The 19,858-nt window shown below is 38.6% G+C and overlaps 1 protein-coding gene across 1 annotated transcript in view; it reads left to right on the top strand.

The window, feature by feature from the left end:
* pitpnc1a (phosphatidylinositol transfer protein cytoplasmic 1a) overlaps window positions 1-18,824 on the top strand; it is a 132,947-nt gene extending 114,123 nt beyond the window's left edge. The window contains exons 6-9 of the mRNA XM_056452833.1: window positions 3,373-3,468; window positions 10,635-10,790; window positions 12,836-12,899; window positions 15,050-18,824. Coding sequence (XP_056308808.1) covers window positions 3,373-3,468; window positions 10,635-10,790; window positions 12,836-12,899; window positions 15,050-15,363 — 630 coding nt within the window. The 3' untranslated portion in view covers window positions 15,364-18,824. The remainder of the gene's footprint in view (window positions 1-3,372; window positions 3,469-10,634; window positions 10,791-12,835; window positions 12,900-15,049) is intronic.
* The last annotated feature ends 1,034 nt before the right edge of the window (window positions 18,825-19,858 follow it).

The following is a 19,858-nucleotide window of genomic DNA, read 5'->3' as shown; positions in this document are numbered from 1 at the left end:
GTTTCTTGTCCAAATATCTAAAAATTCTGAAATCAAGAAACAGACAAGTAAAGATATTGTTTTATTTTCATAAATAATGAAACAAGCTAAATAAGCTAATCTGATTCAATGGTTTATAAGGTAAGCTAATAGAACTGTTTATCTCTAGATAGCTGTAAAATGACCCTATTTCCAAAATAAAAATGATAATCTTCCTTTTTTTAAATTTTTGATCACGATGCTAATGGTCTAATCCAATTTAACGACTTATGCTAAGCTAAGCTAAAAGTGCTCCCGCCGGAACCAAAGACCGGTTGAATGGATTCAAAACTAAACCGTTTAACTCTTGAGAGCTGTAACATAAGCCTATTTCCAAAATAAAAATAATAATAATCTTCCTTTTTTACATTTTTGATCAGGATGCTAATGGTCTAATAGAATTCAATGACTTATGCTAAGCTAAAGAGCCTCCGCCAGAACCAAAGATTGTCTGAATGGATTAAAAACAGAACTGTTTAACTCCAGAGAGCTGTAAAATGAGCCTATTGCTTAAAAAAAAGTTCTTTTTTACGTTTTTGATCAGGATGCTAATGGTCTAATCCGATTCAATCACTTACGCTAAGATAAAAAGAGCTTCTGCCAGACCCAAAGACCGGTTGATTGGATTAAAAACTCAACTGTTTATCTCTAGAGAGCTGTAAAGGAGCCTATTTCTTTAAATAATATTAATAATAATCTTCCTTTTTTAATTTTTGATCAGGATGCTAATGGTCTAATCTGTTTCAGTGACTTATGCTAAGCTAAGCTAAAAGTGCTCCCGCCAGACCCAAAGAGCAGCTGAATGGATTCAAAACAGAACTGTTGAAGTCTAGAGAGCTGTAAAATGGGCCTGTTTTCAAAAAAAATGTTGTTTTTTTACTTTTTTGATCAAGATGCTAATGGTCTAATCAGAATTAGTGACTTATGTTAAGCTAAGCTAAAGGAGCTCCCGCCAGACCTAAAAACCGGTTGAATGGATTCAAAACTGAACTGTTTACCTCTAGAGAGCTGTAAATGAGCCTATTTTCAATAATAATAATAATAATGTTGCTTGTTTAACATTTTTGAACAGGAGTCTAATCCGATTCAATCACTTATGCTAAGCTAAGCTAAAAGAGGTTCCGCCAGACCCAAAGACAGACTGAATGAATTTAAAACTAAACTGTTTACCTCTAAAGAGCTGTAAAATGAGCCTGTTTCTAAAATAAAACTAATAAGGTTATTTTTTTTTACATTTTTGATCAGAATGCTAATGGTCTAATCCGATTCAATGACTTAAGCTAAGCTAAAAGTGCTCCTGCCAGAGCCAAAAAATAAAACAATAACAGTGTTCCTTTTTCCCCAAAAGAGCTCCCTCCAGACCCAAAAACCGGTTGAATGCATTCAAAACTGAACTGTTTACCTCTAGGGATCTGTAAAATAAGCCTATTTCCAAAATAAAAATATTAATAATGTTACTTTTTTAATATTTTGAATCAAGATGCTAATGGTCTAATCCGATTCAATGACTTAAGCTAAGCTAAGCTAAAAGTGCTCTCGCCAGAGCCAAAGACTGGCTGAATGGTTTAAAAACTGAACTGTTTAACTCTAGAGAGCTGTAAAATGAGCCTGTTTCCAAAAAATAAAACAATAATAACATTCCTTTTTCCCTAAGAGAGCTCCCTCCAGACCCAAAAACCGGTTGAATGGATTCAAAACTGAACTGTTTACCTCTAGAGATCTGTAAAATAAGCCTATTTCCAAAATAAAAATATTAATAATGTTACTTTTTTTATATTTTGAATCAAGATGCTAATGGTCTAATCCGATTCAATGATTTATGCTAAGCTAAGCTAAAAGTATTCTCACCAGACCCAAAGATCGACTGAATGGATTAAATAATGGTCAAATTAAACTATTTATCTCTAAGAGAGCAGTAAAATAAGTCTATTTTAAAAAGAGGGTTCCTTTAAGGTTGATGTTTTTTGTTAAAGCCATTGTTCAGATTTCCCTTTCTGTCCGTCTTGAAAAAGTCCACCATACCTTATTGTATAAAACATTCATCTACTTCTCTGTCATGTCATTCATTCATTGTTTTACAATTTCATCCCGTCCCTTTCTTGTACTCGCAGCTAGTGCACTCTCCTTTTTTAAAATAAAGACGTTTTGTACATTTCTCTCCTGATCCTTTGAAGCGAAACTCTCTCTCGCCCGTTAAAGTCTTTGTTAGGCTCTCTCCCAATGAGTGGCAGCTTATGCAATACACACACACTGCCACATACGCACACACAGACCGAGAGCTCCTTCCTGTGGACAGCATTAGGTCTGCACACTGAAAAAAAAATATCATATACAGTTCAAGTCAGAATTATCAGCCCTCCTGTATATTTTATTCCCCAATTTCTGTTTAACTGAATTTCTAAACACATTTCTTATCATAATAGTTTTATTAACTAATTTCTAATGACATTTAAAGGCTTAACTAGGGTAATTAGGGTAAAGTTAGGGTAATTAGGCAAGTCATTGTGTAACAGTGGTTTGTTCTGGAGACAATCGAAAACTAATATTGCTGAAGGGGCTAATAATATTGACCTTAAAATGGCTTTAAAACAATTAAAAAAACTGTAAAAGAAGCTAAATAATCTGCCAATGAGATAAGTGACAATCTTTAGTCATTACGCGAACAAGGTTATTCTGTTTACCCCAACTAGCCGATTATTTTGCTTATTTTAGCTAAAAACTCATTTAATTTTGACTCATTATTTCTGAAAACAAGACAATATTTTTAGCTTGTCTAGAAAATGCTTCTTGATTTAAGAGATTTTAGATATTGGGACTAGAAACTAGACAAAACCATTTTAGAACCAGTGTAGATGTAGACCACAGGTGTCAAACTCAGTTCCTGGAGGGCTGCAGCTCTGCACAGTTTAGCTTTAATCCTAATTAAACACACCTGATTAGGCTTATTGAGTCCTTCAGGCTTGTTTGAAGCCTACAGGTAAAGCTGGTCATGCGTTAAGTTTCGCAGTTCACTGCGGTGCAAAGTTCAAGCTTTGTGAACTCTGACCTGCGAAATCGCATCACTGGACTGCGTGAGACCAATCGAGGATCAAAACAGGACCTCTCTGGATAGAACATGGAGCAAATCGCTGCCTTCTTTAATGTCTAAACATCTTGTGTAATCCCGCCCCTTTTCGCAGCGCCGCACGACAGAATTTCGCACACACAAAGCCCAATGTGACCGTAGCTTAAGTGTGTTGGAGCAGAGCTGGAACTAAACTGTGCAGAGCTGCGGCTCTCCAGGAACTGGATTTGACACCTGTGATGTAGACGGTAGATTTTGATTGGTGAGTAACTTTCGTACGTCTTCTCTAGATCTTTGACACAGAGCTCAGAGATGAAGAAACGGAGGTGTGTATTGTCGACATCGCCTACGACGAGATCCCAGAACGCTACTACAAGGAGTCTGAGGTGAGTATATTGTTATTAAAAAAGCACATAAATGAATAACATATTAAAGGGCATCTAATATATATATATATATATTAAGGTCTAAAATAAGTCCCTAGAGTGTGTGTGTGAAGTTTTAACTCAAAATAACACACTAATAATGTTCTCTAACTCTCTGAAACTGACCCTTTCAGGCTTTGATCCTAATTGTGGCGTTTTTGGTGACTGTCGCTTTAAATGCAAATGAGATTGTGCTCTTTTCAGAAGAGGGCGGAGCTACAGATGCCTGTGTGTCAGCATAGTGGCAGATTCAAAAACAAGACTAACATCCTATGCTAATGAGGGAGAGAAGGTCACTAGTGGGCGGGGCTTTCCTTTTCTGATGACATCATACAAAGGGAGAATGTCAATCAGAGTGTTTCTGCAGACTGTTTTTATTAAGTGTGATTATAACAAGATGACATTAATACATTTTTAATATTAGAAGCTGGTTATATTCACACACTGCTGCCACACAAGTGTGTGTAAACCCCATATAAAAGTGATTTTTGCATAACAGGTCCCCTTTAAATAAATAAGTAATGTATACGCAACACACACGATGTAGAAATTCTCCTGTGCTCCATGTTTCATGATCACCTCCATGTGTTTGGCCTATATGATTTATTCATTTAAGCTTCGTTGATGTGGTATTTAGCACTGATGGGATTTTTGTTTCTGAAGAAAACAGGGGAGCGCTTCTCCCACATGGCAGAAAACAAAGCACTATGGGTTATTTTTAAAGCCAGCGCTGAATTATTAAAGAGACCCTGTTGAGTTCTCTACTGGATACACGCAAGACTCTGAATCAGCTCTCCACTGTACCACTGCAGTCATTCATTTTCACACACACCGTGTCTGTCGGACGGATGAGAGCGAGCGCAGTGTTATCTTTCTCTGACAGGAGCTTTTCTGCTATCTGAGCATCCAGTGGTTTCCGTCAGACGAGTTATAAAGTAAAGGGAAAAGAGCAGCTGGAGTTCTGGGAGCGACGAGTGATTACTGCAGTGCTCATTAGAGAAATAAAAACACTTGTCAGGGCAGACTGATTTACGCTGGGTCTTAAATACAAGTCGCCAAAGTCACCCTTGCCCGTCCGCTACGCCACTGCTTGTGTTAAAAATGCTGGAGAACTGACTACGATTGCTAAATTGACTGTTTGATTAGATAGATTACATGAGCTGGAACCACTGGTCAGATGGATAAGCAGCACACTGAGGCTGACACCTGCTGGTCACAAGAGATAATGCACAGTTAAAACCAGAATCTAAAAATAAACAGCTCATCTCTGTTCGTCTGTGTGTGTGGACACAAATATATTTATAGTTATATTTATCGTTATCGTGCTTGGTGTGAACGGGCATTAAGGCTGCGACGAGTCCAGATAATTCTGTTAATCTGAAGGTCTGGCTACACAAGGCTTTGTCAGAGATTTGTGGGTTTTAAAGAGGCTGGGAATGAGAGTGTCTTTCAAGGGTGTCATTCAGCATGATTCTCTAAGCACATCTCTGTGCTGCTGATCAGGCTTTTGTGCCATTCTGACCCCTGGCGAATGTTCCAACTGGCAGTTTTGTGCCCTTGAAAGGCACTGTGGGGAAGGGATGCTATTTTTAAGGTTGTTCCAAACAAAAGTGAGCATCAAAAGTCCATTCACTTTCCCCTTCGCCCCAAATAGTGTACTTCAGTTTAGAAGTGCACGCTACAGTACACTGTAATAAATGCTTGGAGTTTTTTGTCTTGTTTCTAGTCCAAATACCTAAAAATTATTCAATGAAGAAGCATTTTTTTAGAAAAGCTACAAAAGTTTTGTTTTCCGAAATAATAAGTCAAAATTAAGAATATTTAAAAATGACCGAAATATAGTTTAAAGAAACACTGAACCAAAACCATACAAAAGCAACTTAAAGGGCACCTGTTTTACCCCTTTTTTCATATTTAATATAAGTCTTTTGTGTCCCCAGAATGTGTCTGTAAAGTTTCAGCTCAAAACACCCATCAGGTTATTTATTAGAGCTGTTTGAAGTGTCTATATTATAGCTGGAAAAAAGGTTTTGCTGTTTTTTTTGTACTGGCCCTTTAAGGCTAGTCCTCTCCGCCCACCGTTCCCACGTGCCTGTCAGCAATCGCCGCCCTCGGCTGCCTCAGGAAGCAGATCTTACGTAACGTGTGTGAGAATTACTACAGTAAGAACTTTAAAAATCACTATTTGATGCAGTTTTTGTGATTTGCAACAATGAGTCACACACAACGTCATTACAAAGTTCACGCACACACACAGCAAGGACGCAAACAAACACACACATAGCTCAGACGCGGACACACACACACACACTTAGATCAGACACGCAGACACACACACAAACAGCTCAGACACGAAGACTCACACACACAGCTCAGACACGAAAACACACACAGAGAGAGAGAGAGAGAGCACGTTAAGATTACCAGTGCGACATGATACTGGTAATATCCACTGCTGTATGGATATCTCTTATATTAATGTATATTAATAACCGGGATTGAAGCGTCTTCCTTTAAAATTGTTCTGACACGCGGCTGTGCTGATGAAGTGCATCTGAAGTGAATCGCTGTAATTCATTACACACATGCTCTGTTTAAAACATGTTAAACTTGTGAAACTCACTCTTGATCACGTTTGATGATAATTGATGATCCTAGTGAACTGAACAGACCTTTTATTCCCGGCTGCTTTGCGCTCATCCTGTCTTGTTGGTATGATTATACACGTGACTACCGGACATGTTAATACGTTCAGCTGGCAATCAATGTTGGTGGGCGGGGGGACCGCTCTCCTACGTAAAGTTGCGGTTGATCTGAAAACAGCTCCAATTGGTCCACCGTTTATATGTTGTTAAATATGAAAAAAAAGGACTGAGTGTGTTTATATCACCACAATATGACGGTCTATACACTATACTTACACACATTTCTGTCTAAACAGCTCGAAAAGTTTTTCACCATAGGTGCCCTTAAAATGAATACAAGTGCATACTATGAAGAATTGAGACAAAATCAAAAATTGGAAATAAAATAGTTAAACATGCCTAGTTTTTCCCCAATAGACCACTTTGAGAGATGCAAACAAAAACAATGGTCCCAACATATTTCCTGTTTGACATTTTTAATTTCTCTAGCTTCCGAGAACCTGAAAAAAACACATGTTGATAAATAATGTTATGATGGCTGTTTTAACATTAAGTAATGACTGAATTGCCTCTAGTTACAGTTATGAAATAGTACAAGCAGGAAATGTTCGACAAGACCACATTTAAATAGTCTATACTGGGTTGCAGCAGGAAGGCCATCCCCTGCATAAAAAATATGCTGGTGTAGTTGGCGGTTCATTCCACTGTGGCGACCTCTGATAATCAGAGACAAAGACAAGGGAAAATTAATGAATGAATTAACATGCCTCGTTTACATTTGTTTGGCAAATGAAGATAATGCGTTTGTTGTTAGAAGCGCCATCTACTGGTGCTTCTCTAAACAGCAGCAGGTCTGATTTTACACCACAGAATGAAAGTAAATTAATTCTGAAAACTTTTTTTTGCTTGTTTCCGTTAATGTAAGTGTTTTTTGTTGAATAGTTTTATTTTTAGTTTTAGTTTTCGTTAACTAAAATAACCTTGGCCCCCCTGAAATCCACTAGTGTAATGTGTAGATCTAAAAAGGAGTTTTATTATCTGTTATTTAAATGTTTTTCAGACTAATCACAGGCATTTAACCCTTAGGTCTTTAAGTTCAAAACTGCAGTTGCTGATAGCTGCCGTTGATATAAACTGAGGATATTTCTTCAGCTATAATAGACCTCTTTTTGATTATAAAGCCAGAATTCTTGGCTTTCTCTATTAGACAATTTTGTTGTCTAATGAAATGATAAGGTCTTCACAGAGTTGTTTCTTTGCCAGAAATCTCAGCATTTGGTGGAAATGGTGAATTAAAATGGACCAAGTACTGAACCCTGTGGAACGCCATTGTGTATTTGATGTGTGTTCATGAGTAGAGAAAAGTAGTAATCACTTAAATAAAATGACACTTCACTATTTAAATAAATACAATTCACTATCTAATGTTGTTTCAATGGTGTCAGCAGTGAACATCTTGGGCTGTGGACAATGTGAAACATGAATTGTTCTCTGATGAGTCCACCTTCACTCTTTGTCCCACATCCGGGTGAGTTACAGTGTGGAGAAGCCTCAAAAACTGAAATGTCGTGCACGTGTATAAAAATGAAGTCTGCTTTTAGTTTAGAACAGCTGGCTCAGAAAATGCTAATACATAATAAGACGGCATGCAAATAGAAAATGACAACCAATTTACAACCTGTTTTTAAGACTAATCCCATGGTGTTTAAACGATAGCTCACTGCTGAAAAACAGCTGGTGTCAATAGCTGCCGTTGATATAAACTGAGTATAATTCTCCAGATATAATAGACCTTTTTTTGATTATAATGCCAGAATTCCTGGGCGAGACGCTTTTGTTGTCTAATGAAATGATAAGGTCTTCACGCGGTTGTTTCTTGGCCAGAATGATCAGCATTTGGTGGAAAAGGTGAATTAAAATGGACCAAGTATTGAACCATGAGGAACGCCATGGTGTATTTGATGTGTATTTACCGTCTTTCCCATATCCGAGAGAGTTACAGTGTGGAAAAGCCCAATCTAATGTTGTTTCAATGATGCCTGCATCATAAATCTTGAGCTGTGGACAATGTGAAACATGTATTGTTCTTTGAGTTCACCTTCACTGTCCTTCCCACATCCGGGAGAGTTATGGTGTGGAGAAGCCCCAAAGAATGAAAATGAAATGAAATGTTGTGCAAGTGTATACAAATGAAGTCTGCTTTAAGTTTAGAACAGCTGGTTCAGAATATGCAAATACATAATAAGACGGCATGCAAATAAAAAAAGACAAACAATTTTCTGTTTTTTTTAAGACTAATCGCATGACACTTAAGCCTTAAATCATTGGATCCAAAACAGCAGTTGTCAATAGCTGCCGTTGATATAAACTGAGTATAATTCTCCAGATATAATAGACCTCTTTTTGATTATGATGCTAGGATTCCTGGCACTCTGTGGCTGAGACGCTTTTGTTGTCTAATGAAATGATAAGGTCTTCACGCGGTTGTTTCTTGGCCAGAATGATCAGCATTTGGTGGAAAAGGTGAATTAAAATGGACCAAGTACTGAACCCTGTGGAACGCCATTGTGTATTTGATGTGTATTTACCATCTTTCCCATATCCGAGAGAGTTACAGTGTGGAAAAGCCCAATCTAACGTTGTTTCAATGGTGCCTGCATCATAAATCTTGATCTGTGGACAACGAAACATGTAGTGTTTTCTGATGAGTCCACCTTCAACTTCATCCGGGAGAGTTATGGTGTGGAGAAGCCCCAAAGAATGAAATGTTATGCAAGTGTGTAAAAATGAAGTCTGCTTTTAGTTTAGAACAGCTGGCTCAGAATATACACATACACAATAAGACTGTACAATTAGAAAAAGGCAACCAATTTAGGATCTGTTTTTTTTTTAAGACTAATCGCATGGCATTTAAACCTTAGGTCACTGGTTTAAATACAGCAGTTGTCAATAGCTGCAGTTGATATAAAATATTAGAGTATAATTCTCCAGATATAATAGACCTCTTTTTGATTATGATGCTAGGATTCCTGGCATTCTCTGTGAGTTAGACGGTTTTGTTGGCTAATGAAATGACAAGGTCTTCACAGGGTTGTTTCTTGGCCAGAATGATCAGCATCTCGGATTTCAATTAACTTAGAAATGCTTGCCAGAAATGAGTTGATACCTGATGATATTTGGTTGTTGATGGATGAAAAGAGAATAAATTAAGAGGCGTCTGCATAAAAAAAGATGGGGAAAAGATCGGAGAGGTTATTTGGAGAAAATGGAGAATAAAAACGGGCCTGGTACTGAGCCCTGTGGAACGCCATTGGGTATTGGATGTGCATTCACGTCAAGCGTTCTGTCTTTGAGGTTGAGTAGAGAAAAGTGGTGATCGCTCTTCAGTGAAATTCACTCTCTAATGTTGCGCAAGTGCGTTAAAATGGGTTTTTCTCATCAGCCAGAACAGGTGGGTATGAATATGCAAATAAATAGTAAGACTGTTACTAATAGACAACCAATGCAGAGATGTATTTACAATAAGAAGAGCTGAAAAATTAACAGTGTTGGATTCAAGCGGGATTTACCAGTTGTTTTATAATAAGATATCCAGTGTTGGAAGAGCTGTGGCTTAGTGATTTGCTTTGTTGTATTGAGCTGGTCAAAAAAAGCTTTTCTTACTTAGTTTTTGATTTCTTTCTTGTCCAAATGTCTAAAAAAATTCTTGGCGAATAAATTATTGACTTGTTTTTAGAAATAAAATGTCAAAATTAATTGCGTTTTTCCTTAAAACAAGCAAAATAAAGTCCTGAACTACTGAAATGTGTTTAAAACTTTATATAAAGGCTTTTTCAGATGATGGTGGCTCAAAGACGCCTCTCATATGTAGACTAACATCGCATGCATTGCTCAGGGCTGAGTTTCTCACAGACTTCAACAGAGTGTCAAAATCTGGATGGTTCTGTGGGTCTCGTCTATCAAATCTGAGCTTTGTTTTGTGTTTTCTATCGGATTCAAGTCATGTGATTGGCTGGGCCATTCTACAGCTTGATTTTCTTTCTCTGAACGCATCTGAGAGTCTTCTTGGCTGTGTTTTGGATCATCGTCTTGCTGAAATGTCCATCCTGGTTTCATCTTCATCCTCCTGCTGATGTAGATGTTGGACTGAAGCAGCTGATATTCATTAAACTGAGGAAGGGCAGAGGGTTGCTGAAGAACTACTAAGAGATTTCAGCTGCTGTCTGGGCTTTCACTACCTTTCTACACCTTCCTTTCCTCATGTGTTCAATACTTTTCCCTGTGTCATTTCATTTTATTACACAGAACTTCATTTGTAAACTTATTAGTTTTGTTTTCTTTGCATATATGGATTTCTTTGGTTGTCATCAACGTCTGGTGAAAATGTCAAGTCAGCGGCACCTTTAGAAGTATGTTTTCTGAGACAAATGGTGACGTGTTAAATACTTATTTCTCCCACTGTATTTTGTACCTCTAATTCAGGACCCACGGCAGTTCAAATCCCAGAAGACATCCCGGGGAATGCTGAAGGAGGGTTGGAGAGACACGCAGGACCCCGTCATGTGCTCCTATAAGCTGGTGACCGTGAAGTTTGAGGTGTGGGGACTTCAGACACGCGTGGAGCAGTTTGTGCACAAGGTTACTTTTACAATGTCTTCATATCCCGGACGAGCCCCCCAAAAATCACAACACTGCAGTTACTGTCTCACTGCAAAAAAAAAATGCTTTAGTTACTTTGTTAGTCTAAATATTTAACAATTCTTAAATCAAAAAGCATTTGCTAGAGCAGTGTTTCCCAACCCTGTTCCTGGAGGCACACCAACAGTACATATTTTGTATGTCTCGCTTATCTGACCCATTCATGTCAGGTTTTGGAGTCTCTCCTAATGTTCTGCTGAGTTGATTCAGGTGTGTTTGATTAGGGAGAGGTTGAAAATGTGTACTGTTGGTGTGCCTTCAGGAACAGGGTTGGGAAACACTGTGCTAGACAATCAAACAATATTGTTTTTGACTTAATGAGTTGAAATTATGTGAGTTTTTCCTGAAAACAAGCTGAATAATCTTAATTTACTCACCCCAAGTCGAGTGTGATTATACAAAATTAAATCAGTTAGTGGTGTAACGGATCACAAGTACCACGGTTCGGATCACATTATTGTTTTTTATTCACGGATCGGACCATTTTTCGGATCAGCCAAAAAGGGGAGGTGACAAATGTAACTTGCTTTCCATTTATTACAAAAACAGCACTGCGAGACACTTTTGGTTTTAACAAACAGAACTTACAACCTGTAATCTTAGTAAAAACAAACTGAAGAACTAATCAGCTGAATAAAAATAAACTGTAAAATATTCAGTGCTGTGAAAAATTGACTTACTCCTACTGTTGCTCATGACGCTAAGTGTAGAAATCTACGAGTTATTCACTCATAAAACTTCATGTTTCATTGCTAGATGATCATTGTTAAAGTGAAATTATTCAGTGGTGTGACAATGGCGGTGGTTACGACATGGAAACAGATTAGATCCAAATGCAAGAAGTTTAATAGATCTCAGCAAACAAATCCAAATCACCAGGCTAAATCGGAGTCGGTAAGAATGCAAGTTCAGAATAACAAACAGAAAGTCCTCCAAGGCAACCAAGGCAAAAACAGTAATCCAAAAATCAGTAGTCAACAAACACAGGCTCAAAGGTCATAACAGAAAGGCAGAACAAAACAGTGAGAAAACGCTCGGTAAGGCAGCAGATACTGGCAGTCAGAATTCAGGTGAGGGCTCCCTCTGCTGGCTGGATGAGTGGTTGTCAGTCCTGTTTGTTACAAGTGTCATATTTTTGATGGCTGGTTGTCGCCACCTATTGGTTAAATAATGTAACTGCTGCCTACAACTTTAATTTTTGAGCGTCATTAAATGCGTATGATGGTGATTTTAATCTTTAGCATAAACATCAGTGGTTTTATCTAAACTATAAACTGTTCTCCCAGTAATTCAGTGTTATTTGACTGTAACTTCATAACTAACTCAAAAGACTAAAGACTGAATCTCTTTCCTGATTTTTGTGTTTTCAGACTTGAATGCAGCGATTTGAAGGATTAATAAACATATGCAAATCAGCATCATTTATAATTTATGTTGTGTTGGTGTTGAGATCCTGATCTTTTAATGATTAATCGTGCAGCTTACACTGAATGCATTAATGCAGGCTAAACAAGCAGTGACAGAAAACACCTTTAATAACCTTAGAAACCCACCACATCTCGAATACCCCACCACAACTTCTTCCGACATCATTATATTTTACAGGAAAGCTTAAATGCTTTCATACATGTGATTGTAGGATTAATCTACAAGTAAATGAATACATTTTTACCATTAGAGGCTGTTTATATTCACACGCTGCTGCCACACAGCTGTGTTTAAACCCCTTATAAAGTGATTTTTGCATAATAGGTGCCCTTTAAAACAATCTTTGACTGTTAGGGTTTGCGATGACTCCACAAATCACATGCTCTGAACTGTTTTCTGGGTAATTATAATCTCGAAATTGCAGATGTGCAGACGATATTGATTCTTAAACGATATATTGTGCAGCTCTGGTTTCAAGCACTTTATCTGAAATGCAAGCATTTTCAAGGATTTTCCAGCACCCGTACCAACCCTGTATATTTCTGTTTTGTCTGTAGGTGGTGAGGGATGTGCTGCTGTTGGGTCACAGACAGGCTTTCGCTTGGGTTGACGAATGGATTGGTGAGTTTTGCCGTCAGATTTGCTGTTCAGTCATCTTTTTACCTTTACGGCGCGCTCTTTTGTGTTGACTTTGTTTTGTCCCGGAGTCATGACTAACTAAACCTCACGGATGCCTGAAGGGAGTCGTGATGCACAACTGTGGTTGGTCTGGACATGAGTCACAGACAGACAAAAAGAGAGATGAGAAATTCAGCCCTTTAACGTTTTTCTTCATGTTCTCATCGAGGACCTTGACCTTACTGATTCGATGAGACTTCCTGAGACAAATTGTTCAGTCGTGAACACTTTCAGGAGATAAAAATTAAGAGCCTTTTTCCTAAGAAAGCACACCCCCAAAAAGAAAGGAGGCATGATCACTCTTATCACTTATCAGTCAATTGCATTATTGGTCATTTAGGGAGGGGCTATCAGTCCTTTGGGGTGGGGCTATAGTACTTTAGGGTGGGCTAATCCGTCCTTTAGGGTGGGGCTATCAGTACTTTAGGGTGGGGCTATAGTACTTTAGGGTGGGCTAATCAGTCTTTTAGGGTGGGGCTATCAGTAATTTAGGGTGGGGCTATCAGTCCTTTAGGGTAGGACTATCAGTCCTTTAGGGTGGGCTAATTAGTCTTTTAGGGTGGGGCTATCAGTACTTTAGGGTGGGGGTATCAGTCCTTTAGGGTAGGACTATCAGTCCTTTAGGATGGGCTAATTAGTCTTTTAGGGTGGGGCTATCAGTCATTTAGGGTGGGGCTATCAGTCCTTTAGGGCGGGGCTATTAGTCCTTTAGGGCGGGGCTATTAGTCCTTTAGGGCGGGGGTATTAGTCATTTAGGGTGAGGCTATCAGTCATTTAGGGTGGGGCTATCAGTCCTTTAGGGTGGGCTAATCAGTCATTTAGGGTGGGGCTATCAGTCCTTTAGGGTGGGCTAATCAGTCATTTAGGGGTGGAACTATCAGTCATTTAGGGCGGGGCTATCAGTCATTTAGGGCGGGGCTATCAGTCCTTTAGGGTGGGCTAATTAGTCTTTTAGGGTGGGGCTATCAGTCCTTTGGGGCGAGGCTATCAGTCATTTAGGGCGGGGGTATCAGTCCTTTAGGGTGGGGCTATCAGTAATTTAGGGTGGGGCTATCAGTCCTTTAGGGTGGGACTATCAGAACTTTAGGGTGGGCTAATTAGTCTTTTAGGGTGGGGCTATCAGTCCTTTAGGGTGGGGCTATCAGTAATTTAGGGTGGGGCTATCAGTCTTTTAGGGTGGGGCTATCAGTCATTTAGGGCGGGGCATCAGTCCTTTAGGGCGGGGCATCAGTCCTTTAGGGCGGGGCTATTAGTCATTTAGGGTGGGCTAATCAGTCATTTAGGGGTGGAACTATCAGTCCTTTAGGGTGGGGCTATCAGTCATTTAGGTCGGGGCTATCAGTCATTTAGGGTGGGGCTATCAGTCATTTAGGGTGGGGCTATCAGTCATTTAGGGCGGGGCTATCAGTCATTTAGGGCAGGGCTATCAGTCTTTTAGGGCGGGGCTATCAGTCATTTAGGGTGGGGCTATCAATCCTTTAGGGGGGCTGTCAGTCCTTTGGGGGGCTATCAGTACTTTAGGGTGGGGCTATCAGTACTTTAGGGTGGGGCTATCAGTACGTTAGGGTGGGGCTATCAGTACTTTAGGGTGGGGCTATCAGTACTTTAGGGTGGGGCTATCAGTCCTTTAGGGTGGGGCTATCAGTAATTTAGGGTGGGGCTATCAGTCATTCGAGCGGGGCTATCAGTCATTTAGAGAGGGGATATCAGTCCTTTAGGGCGGTACTGTCTGCTTTAGAGCAGAGCTATCAGTTCTTTAGGGTGGGGCTATCACTGCGTTAGGGCGGGACTATCAGTTCTTAAGGGCGGGGCTATCAGTGACACCGTGTGTGTCTTGTTTCTGCCCTGCTTTGATCCAGTCGTCACTTTTCATCATGTTGTTAGCAATGTCCATCTTCCAATGAACCAAAGCATTTTTTGTTTGATTTGGGATTTTAATATTGTTTGCTTGTCTAGAAAATGCTTCATGATTTAAGGATTTGTGGATATCTGGACTAGAAACTAGACAAAACTCTAAGTAAGAAAAGCATTTTTGCAGCGGTTCCACCAATCGCCACTGACAGAAATGTATGTTTACTTTGCTTGTTTTAAAGATATGACGATGGAGGAAGTGAGAGAATATGAGCGAGCCACTCAGGAAGCCACCAATAAGAAGTTGGGAACCTTTCCTCCAGCCATTGCCATCAGCGAGACACCGCTGCCAGCCTGTGCCCGCAGCGGGCCGTCCAGTGCACCCTCCACACCGCTCTCCACCGAAGCTCCAGACTTCCTATCCGTGCCCAAAGACAGACCGAGGAAGAAGTCCGCTCCAGAGACCCTGACTCTTCCCGACCCGGCACGCAGAGACTCTGCCTTCCGCCTTCCCAGTCTCTTCTCCTGGGGCTCCAGCAGCCCGCAGCCTGAGTAAACCACAGTTCTGGCCTTCGTTTAGCAAAACACACCTCTGCAATGTGTCTGTTTGACACTCAATCAGTCCCGCTCTAATGCTGAAACATATTTACAGTTTCCCAAACAACATACACATATACATACATGCAAATACACACACACCCACACACACACACAGACACAAACGGAAACACACTCCATGTATCAGTCCTTCTTTAATGCTGAAACATATTTACAGTTCCCAAACAAACACACACACAAACAGAAACACACACATACGTACACATACACACAAACAGAAACATACACACACTCAAACATATATATATACACACACACACACAAACAGAAACACACACATATATATACACATGCACACAAACAGAAACACACACTCATACATACACACACAAACAGAAACGCACATTTATACACACATGCACACAAACAGAAACATACATACATACATACATACACACACACACACACACGCACACACACACAAAAACGCACATTTATTCACACTTACACACAAAAAGAAACATACACTCATACATACACACACACACACACACACACAGAAACGCATATATACACACATACAAACAGAAACATACACATAAACAGAAACAAATATACAAACACACACACATATATATAAACACAAACAGAAGCATACACACACACACACACACACACACACACACACACACACACAGTGGCTTTAACCTGTGAAACCTCATGTTTTACACTGGGCGTTAAAGGGATAGTTCACACAAAAATGAAAATATACTCACTATTTACTGTCCCTCAGGTGTTTCCAAACCTTTAAGAGTTTCTTTCTTCTGTTGAACACTAGAGAAGATATTTTGAAGAATGCTAAAACCGGTAACCATTGACTCCCATTGTATTGGATAATCAGATACTATGGAAGTCAATGGTTACCGGTTTCCAACATTTTTCTAAATATCTTCTTCTGTGTTTTAGGGAGAGCAAATGATGACAGAGTTTTCATTTTTGAGTGAACTATCCCTCTAATATACAATAGGCCAAAAAGTGCATTCTGATTTCTGAAAGCATTGCAGATCACTGTTAAAAGATATCTCAGGAGTTCGTCCCATCGATAGACAGAAATTAATCTGCTTTCTTTTCATTTTCCTTCCTTCTGAGCCATGTTTTCCCCTACACACTGCAACAAAAATGCTCTCGTTTCCAGTCCAGATATCTACAAATTCTGAAATCAAGAAGCATTTTCTTATCCTGTTTTAAGAAATGAGTCAAAATGAGTGAGTTTTTCCTTAAAACAAACAAAATAATCCTGTTTTCGGTTTGAAATAAGAAGATTTTGCTTGTTTTAAGGAAAAACTCACTTCATTTTGACTCATTATTTCTAAAAACAACTCAAACATGTGTACTTTTTTAGAAAAAGCTTCTTGATTGAAAAGTTTTTAGATATTTGGTCTAGAAGCAAGACTAAATCTACTTAAGAAAAGCATTTGTTTGCAGTGAATAAGGAGCGGTAGCCACTTTTGTTTTGCTGTAGTGCCGTATTTAATGGTAAATTCTGCTCGGTTAATATTTCAGTTGTGATATTTCGTTAACGTGACTTTATCCTCAGGCTTCGAAACTTCTTCTCACAGTGTTTGACTGTACTGTAAATATTATGATTATGGTAAGGATGTAGGGGTCGGTTTGATAGTGGTTTCACTATGCTCTCCTCTTTAACTTTGGTCTGTTTCATTCCCACAAACTCAAAATACAACAATTTTACATTTTAATCGGTCTGCACTGCAAAAATAAAGAGTTTGTGTCTCGTTTCTAGCCCAAATATCAACAAAGTCTTAAATTAAGAAGTATTTCCTGGACCAGCAAAACATATTGTCTTGTTTACAGAAATAATGAGTCAAAATGAGGTGAGATTTTCCTTAAAACAAGCAAAATAATCTACTTTTCACTTTGAAATAAGATTATTTTGCTGGTGTAAGGAAAAACTCACTTAAAAACTTGTGCAAAAATATGTATTTGAACGATCACAGAAACCAAAGCCATACAAATGCAACTTAAAGGAATACAAGTAAATAATATGAGGAATTTAGCCAACAATGTGCAAAAATATCACGTTTTCAGAAATATTTTGTCAAAACGAAGCGAGTTGTCCCTTAAAACAAAGTTTTTATATATTAAAGACTTGTGCAAAAAACTAAATTAAATTAATGTTTGAACAATCACTGAAACCAAAACCATACAAATACAACTTTACAGAATACAAGTAAATAATATGAGGAATTAAGATAATATTCTGGGCAAAAAAAATAGTTTTCAGAAATAATAAGTCAGAACAAAGTGAGGTTGCTCTTAAAACAAGCAAAATAATCTTGTTTTGGCATTTAATTAAGGATGTTTAGCTTTTCCCATTGGCAGATTCTTTATTATTATACTTAATTTTGTCATATATTTTTTGCTTTTCTAAAAAATGCTTCTTGATTTAAGAATATTTGGATATTTGGACTAGAATCAAGACATGTTTTTGCAAGTGTGGACCGTATCTGTACATACTGTAGAGCAAACTACTTTACTGACCTATTCCTCGGTCTGCTGTTAGACAATATGGACTGCACTGCAAATTTTTTTCTTATTTTGTTGCTCAATTCTAGTCCAAATATCTAAAAATTCTTAAATCAAGACACATTTTCTGGACAAGCAAAACATATTGTCTTGTTTACAGAAATAATGAGTGAAAATGAGGTGAGATTTTCCTTAAAACAAGCAAAATAATCTACGTTTAACTTTTAAATAAGATTATTTTGCTGGTGTAAGGAAAAACTCACTTAAAAACTTGTGCAAAAAATATGTATTTGAACAATCACAGAAACCAAAGCCATACAAATGCAACTTAGACGAATACAAGTAAATATTATGAGGAATTTAGCCAACAATGTGCAAAAATATCACGTTTTCAGAAATAATATTTCTAAAAAAATATTCAATATTTTTTGCTTTTCTAAAAAATGCTTCTTGATTTAAGAATATTTGGATATTTGGACTAGAGACAAGACATGTTTTTGCACGTGTGGACTGTATCTGTACATACTGTAGTTTACCAATATATCTGTCAGGACTGAAGAGCTTCTCTGCCATGTAACTGAGTATCCTGTTCTACATTATATATGTGATTAAGTTGGAGTTTATGTGATGCATTATTATGAATTATGTCCTCAGAGAATGCTTGGTAATGATCGCTGTATAATCTTCCAGCTCTAAAGGAATGTTTGCTGCTGCTGATGCTGATGGCCAATCTGTACCTTTTGTAAATGGGGGGGGAAAGCCTCTTGTAGTCTTTCTGGCTCCCGCATTTCAGTTCTTTAAACTCCAACACTCGTTTTTCTAAAGGACTCAGAAATGCACTGAAATCTTGGGAATCTCATGCTTTTGATGTCGAACTGCCATTGTGAAATTAAAGCGTTTGCTATCTATTGAGAATTCAGCTTCAGTCAATTCATCTGTATTTCTATAGCACTTTTACAGTGTCAATAAGTGTGTCAAAGTAGCTTAACATAGAAGTTCTAGTAAACTGAAACTGTCAGTCCAGTTTTCAGAGTTGAACTTCAGTTTAGTTCAGTTCAGTGTGGTTTAATTTACACTGCTGAGAGTCCAAACACTGAAGAGCAAATCCATCGATGCGCAGCTCCACAAGTCCCAAACCAAGCGATCCAGTGGCGAGGATAAAACTTCACCAATTGACCAAAGTGAAGGAAAAACCTTAAGAGAAACCAGGCTCAGTTGGCCACGACCATTTCTCCTCTGGCCAAACTTCTTGTGGAGACCTGCAGTCTAGGCGTCGGAGACTGGAGGAGCTGCTGGTGTGAATAGGTCACCGGCGGGTGTTCAAGCTGGCTCACAAGATCAATGCGGAGAGTTCGTCCCATTGATAGACAGAGATAAATTTGCTTTCTTTTCATTTTCTGTTCATCTGAGCCATGTTTTCCCGTACATATACTTTGCATCCGGAAAGTATTGATAGCGATTCACTTTTTCCACATTTTTTTATGTTATAGCCTTATTCTAAAATGGATTAAACTCATTTATGTCCTCAAAATTCTACACACAATACCCCATAATGACAATGTGAAAAATATTTATTAAAAATAAAAACCTGAAAAATCACAGTACAACACATACATCAAATAATCACTGGGAAAGTTCTTACTGTAGTATTTCTCACAGACGTTACGTGAGATCTGCTTCCTTCATGTCTGTCACTGTGCTGTTTATCTGATGCAGCCGAGGCGGAGATTGAGGCACACTCTGACAGACATGTGGGAACGGTGGGCGGGGAGAACCAGCATTAAAGGCACAGGCCACAAAAACAGCTCCAATGTGTTCAGAGCAGAAAATCACAACATTCTGAAAGGTCTGATAAATAATCTGATGAGTGTTTTGAGCTGAAACTTCAGGGACACATTCTGGAGACACAAACGACTTCTTAAATCTTGAAGATTATTTATTATTTATTT

This window comes from Danio aesculapii, chromosome 3, assembly GCF_903798145.1.
Source record: "Danio aesculapii chromosome 3, fDanAes4.1, whole genome shotgun sequence".
In the NCBI taxonomy this organism is placed as follows: domain Eukaryota; kingdom Metazoa; phylum Chordata; class Actinopteri; order Cypriniformes; family Danionidae; genus Danio; species Danio aesculapii.
Note: the sequence above shows the minus strand (reverse complement) of the source record. Positions and strands in the feature narration are given on the sequence as shown.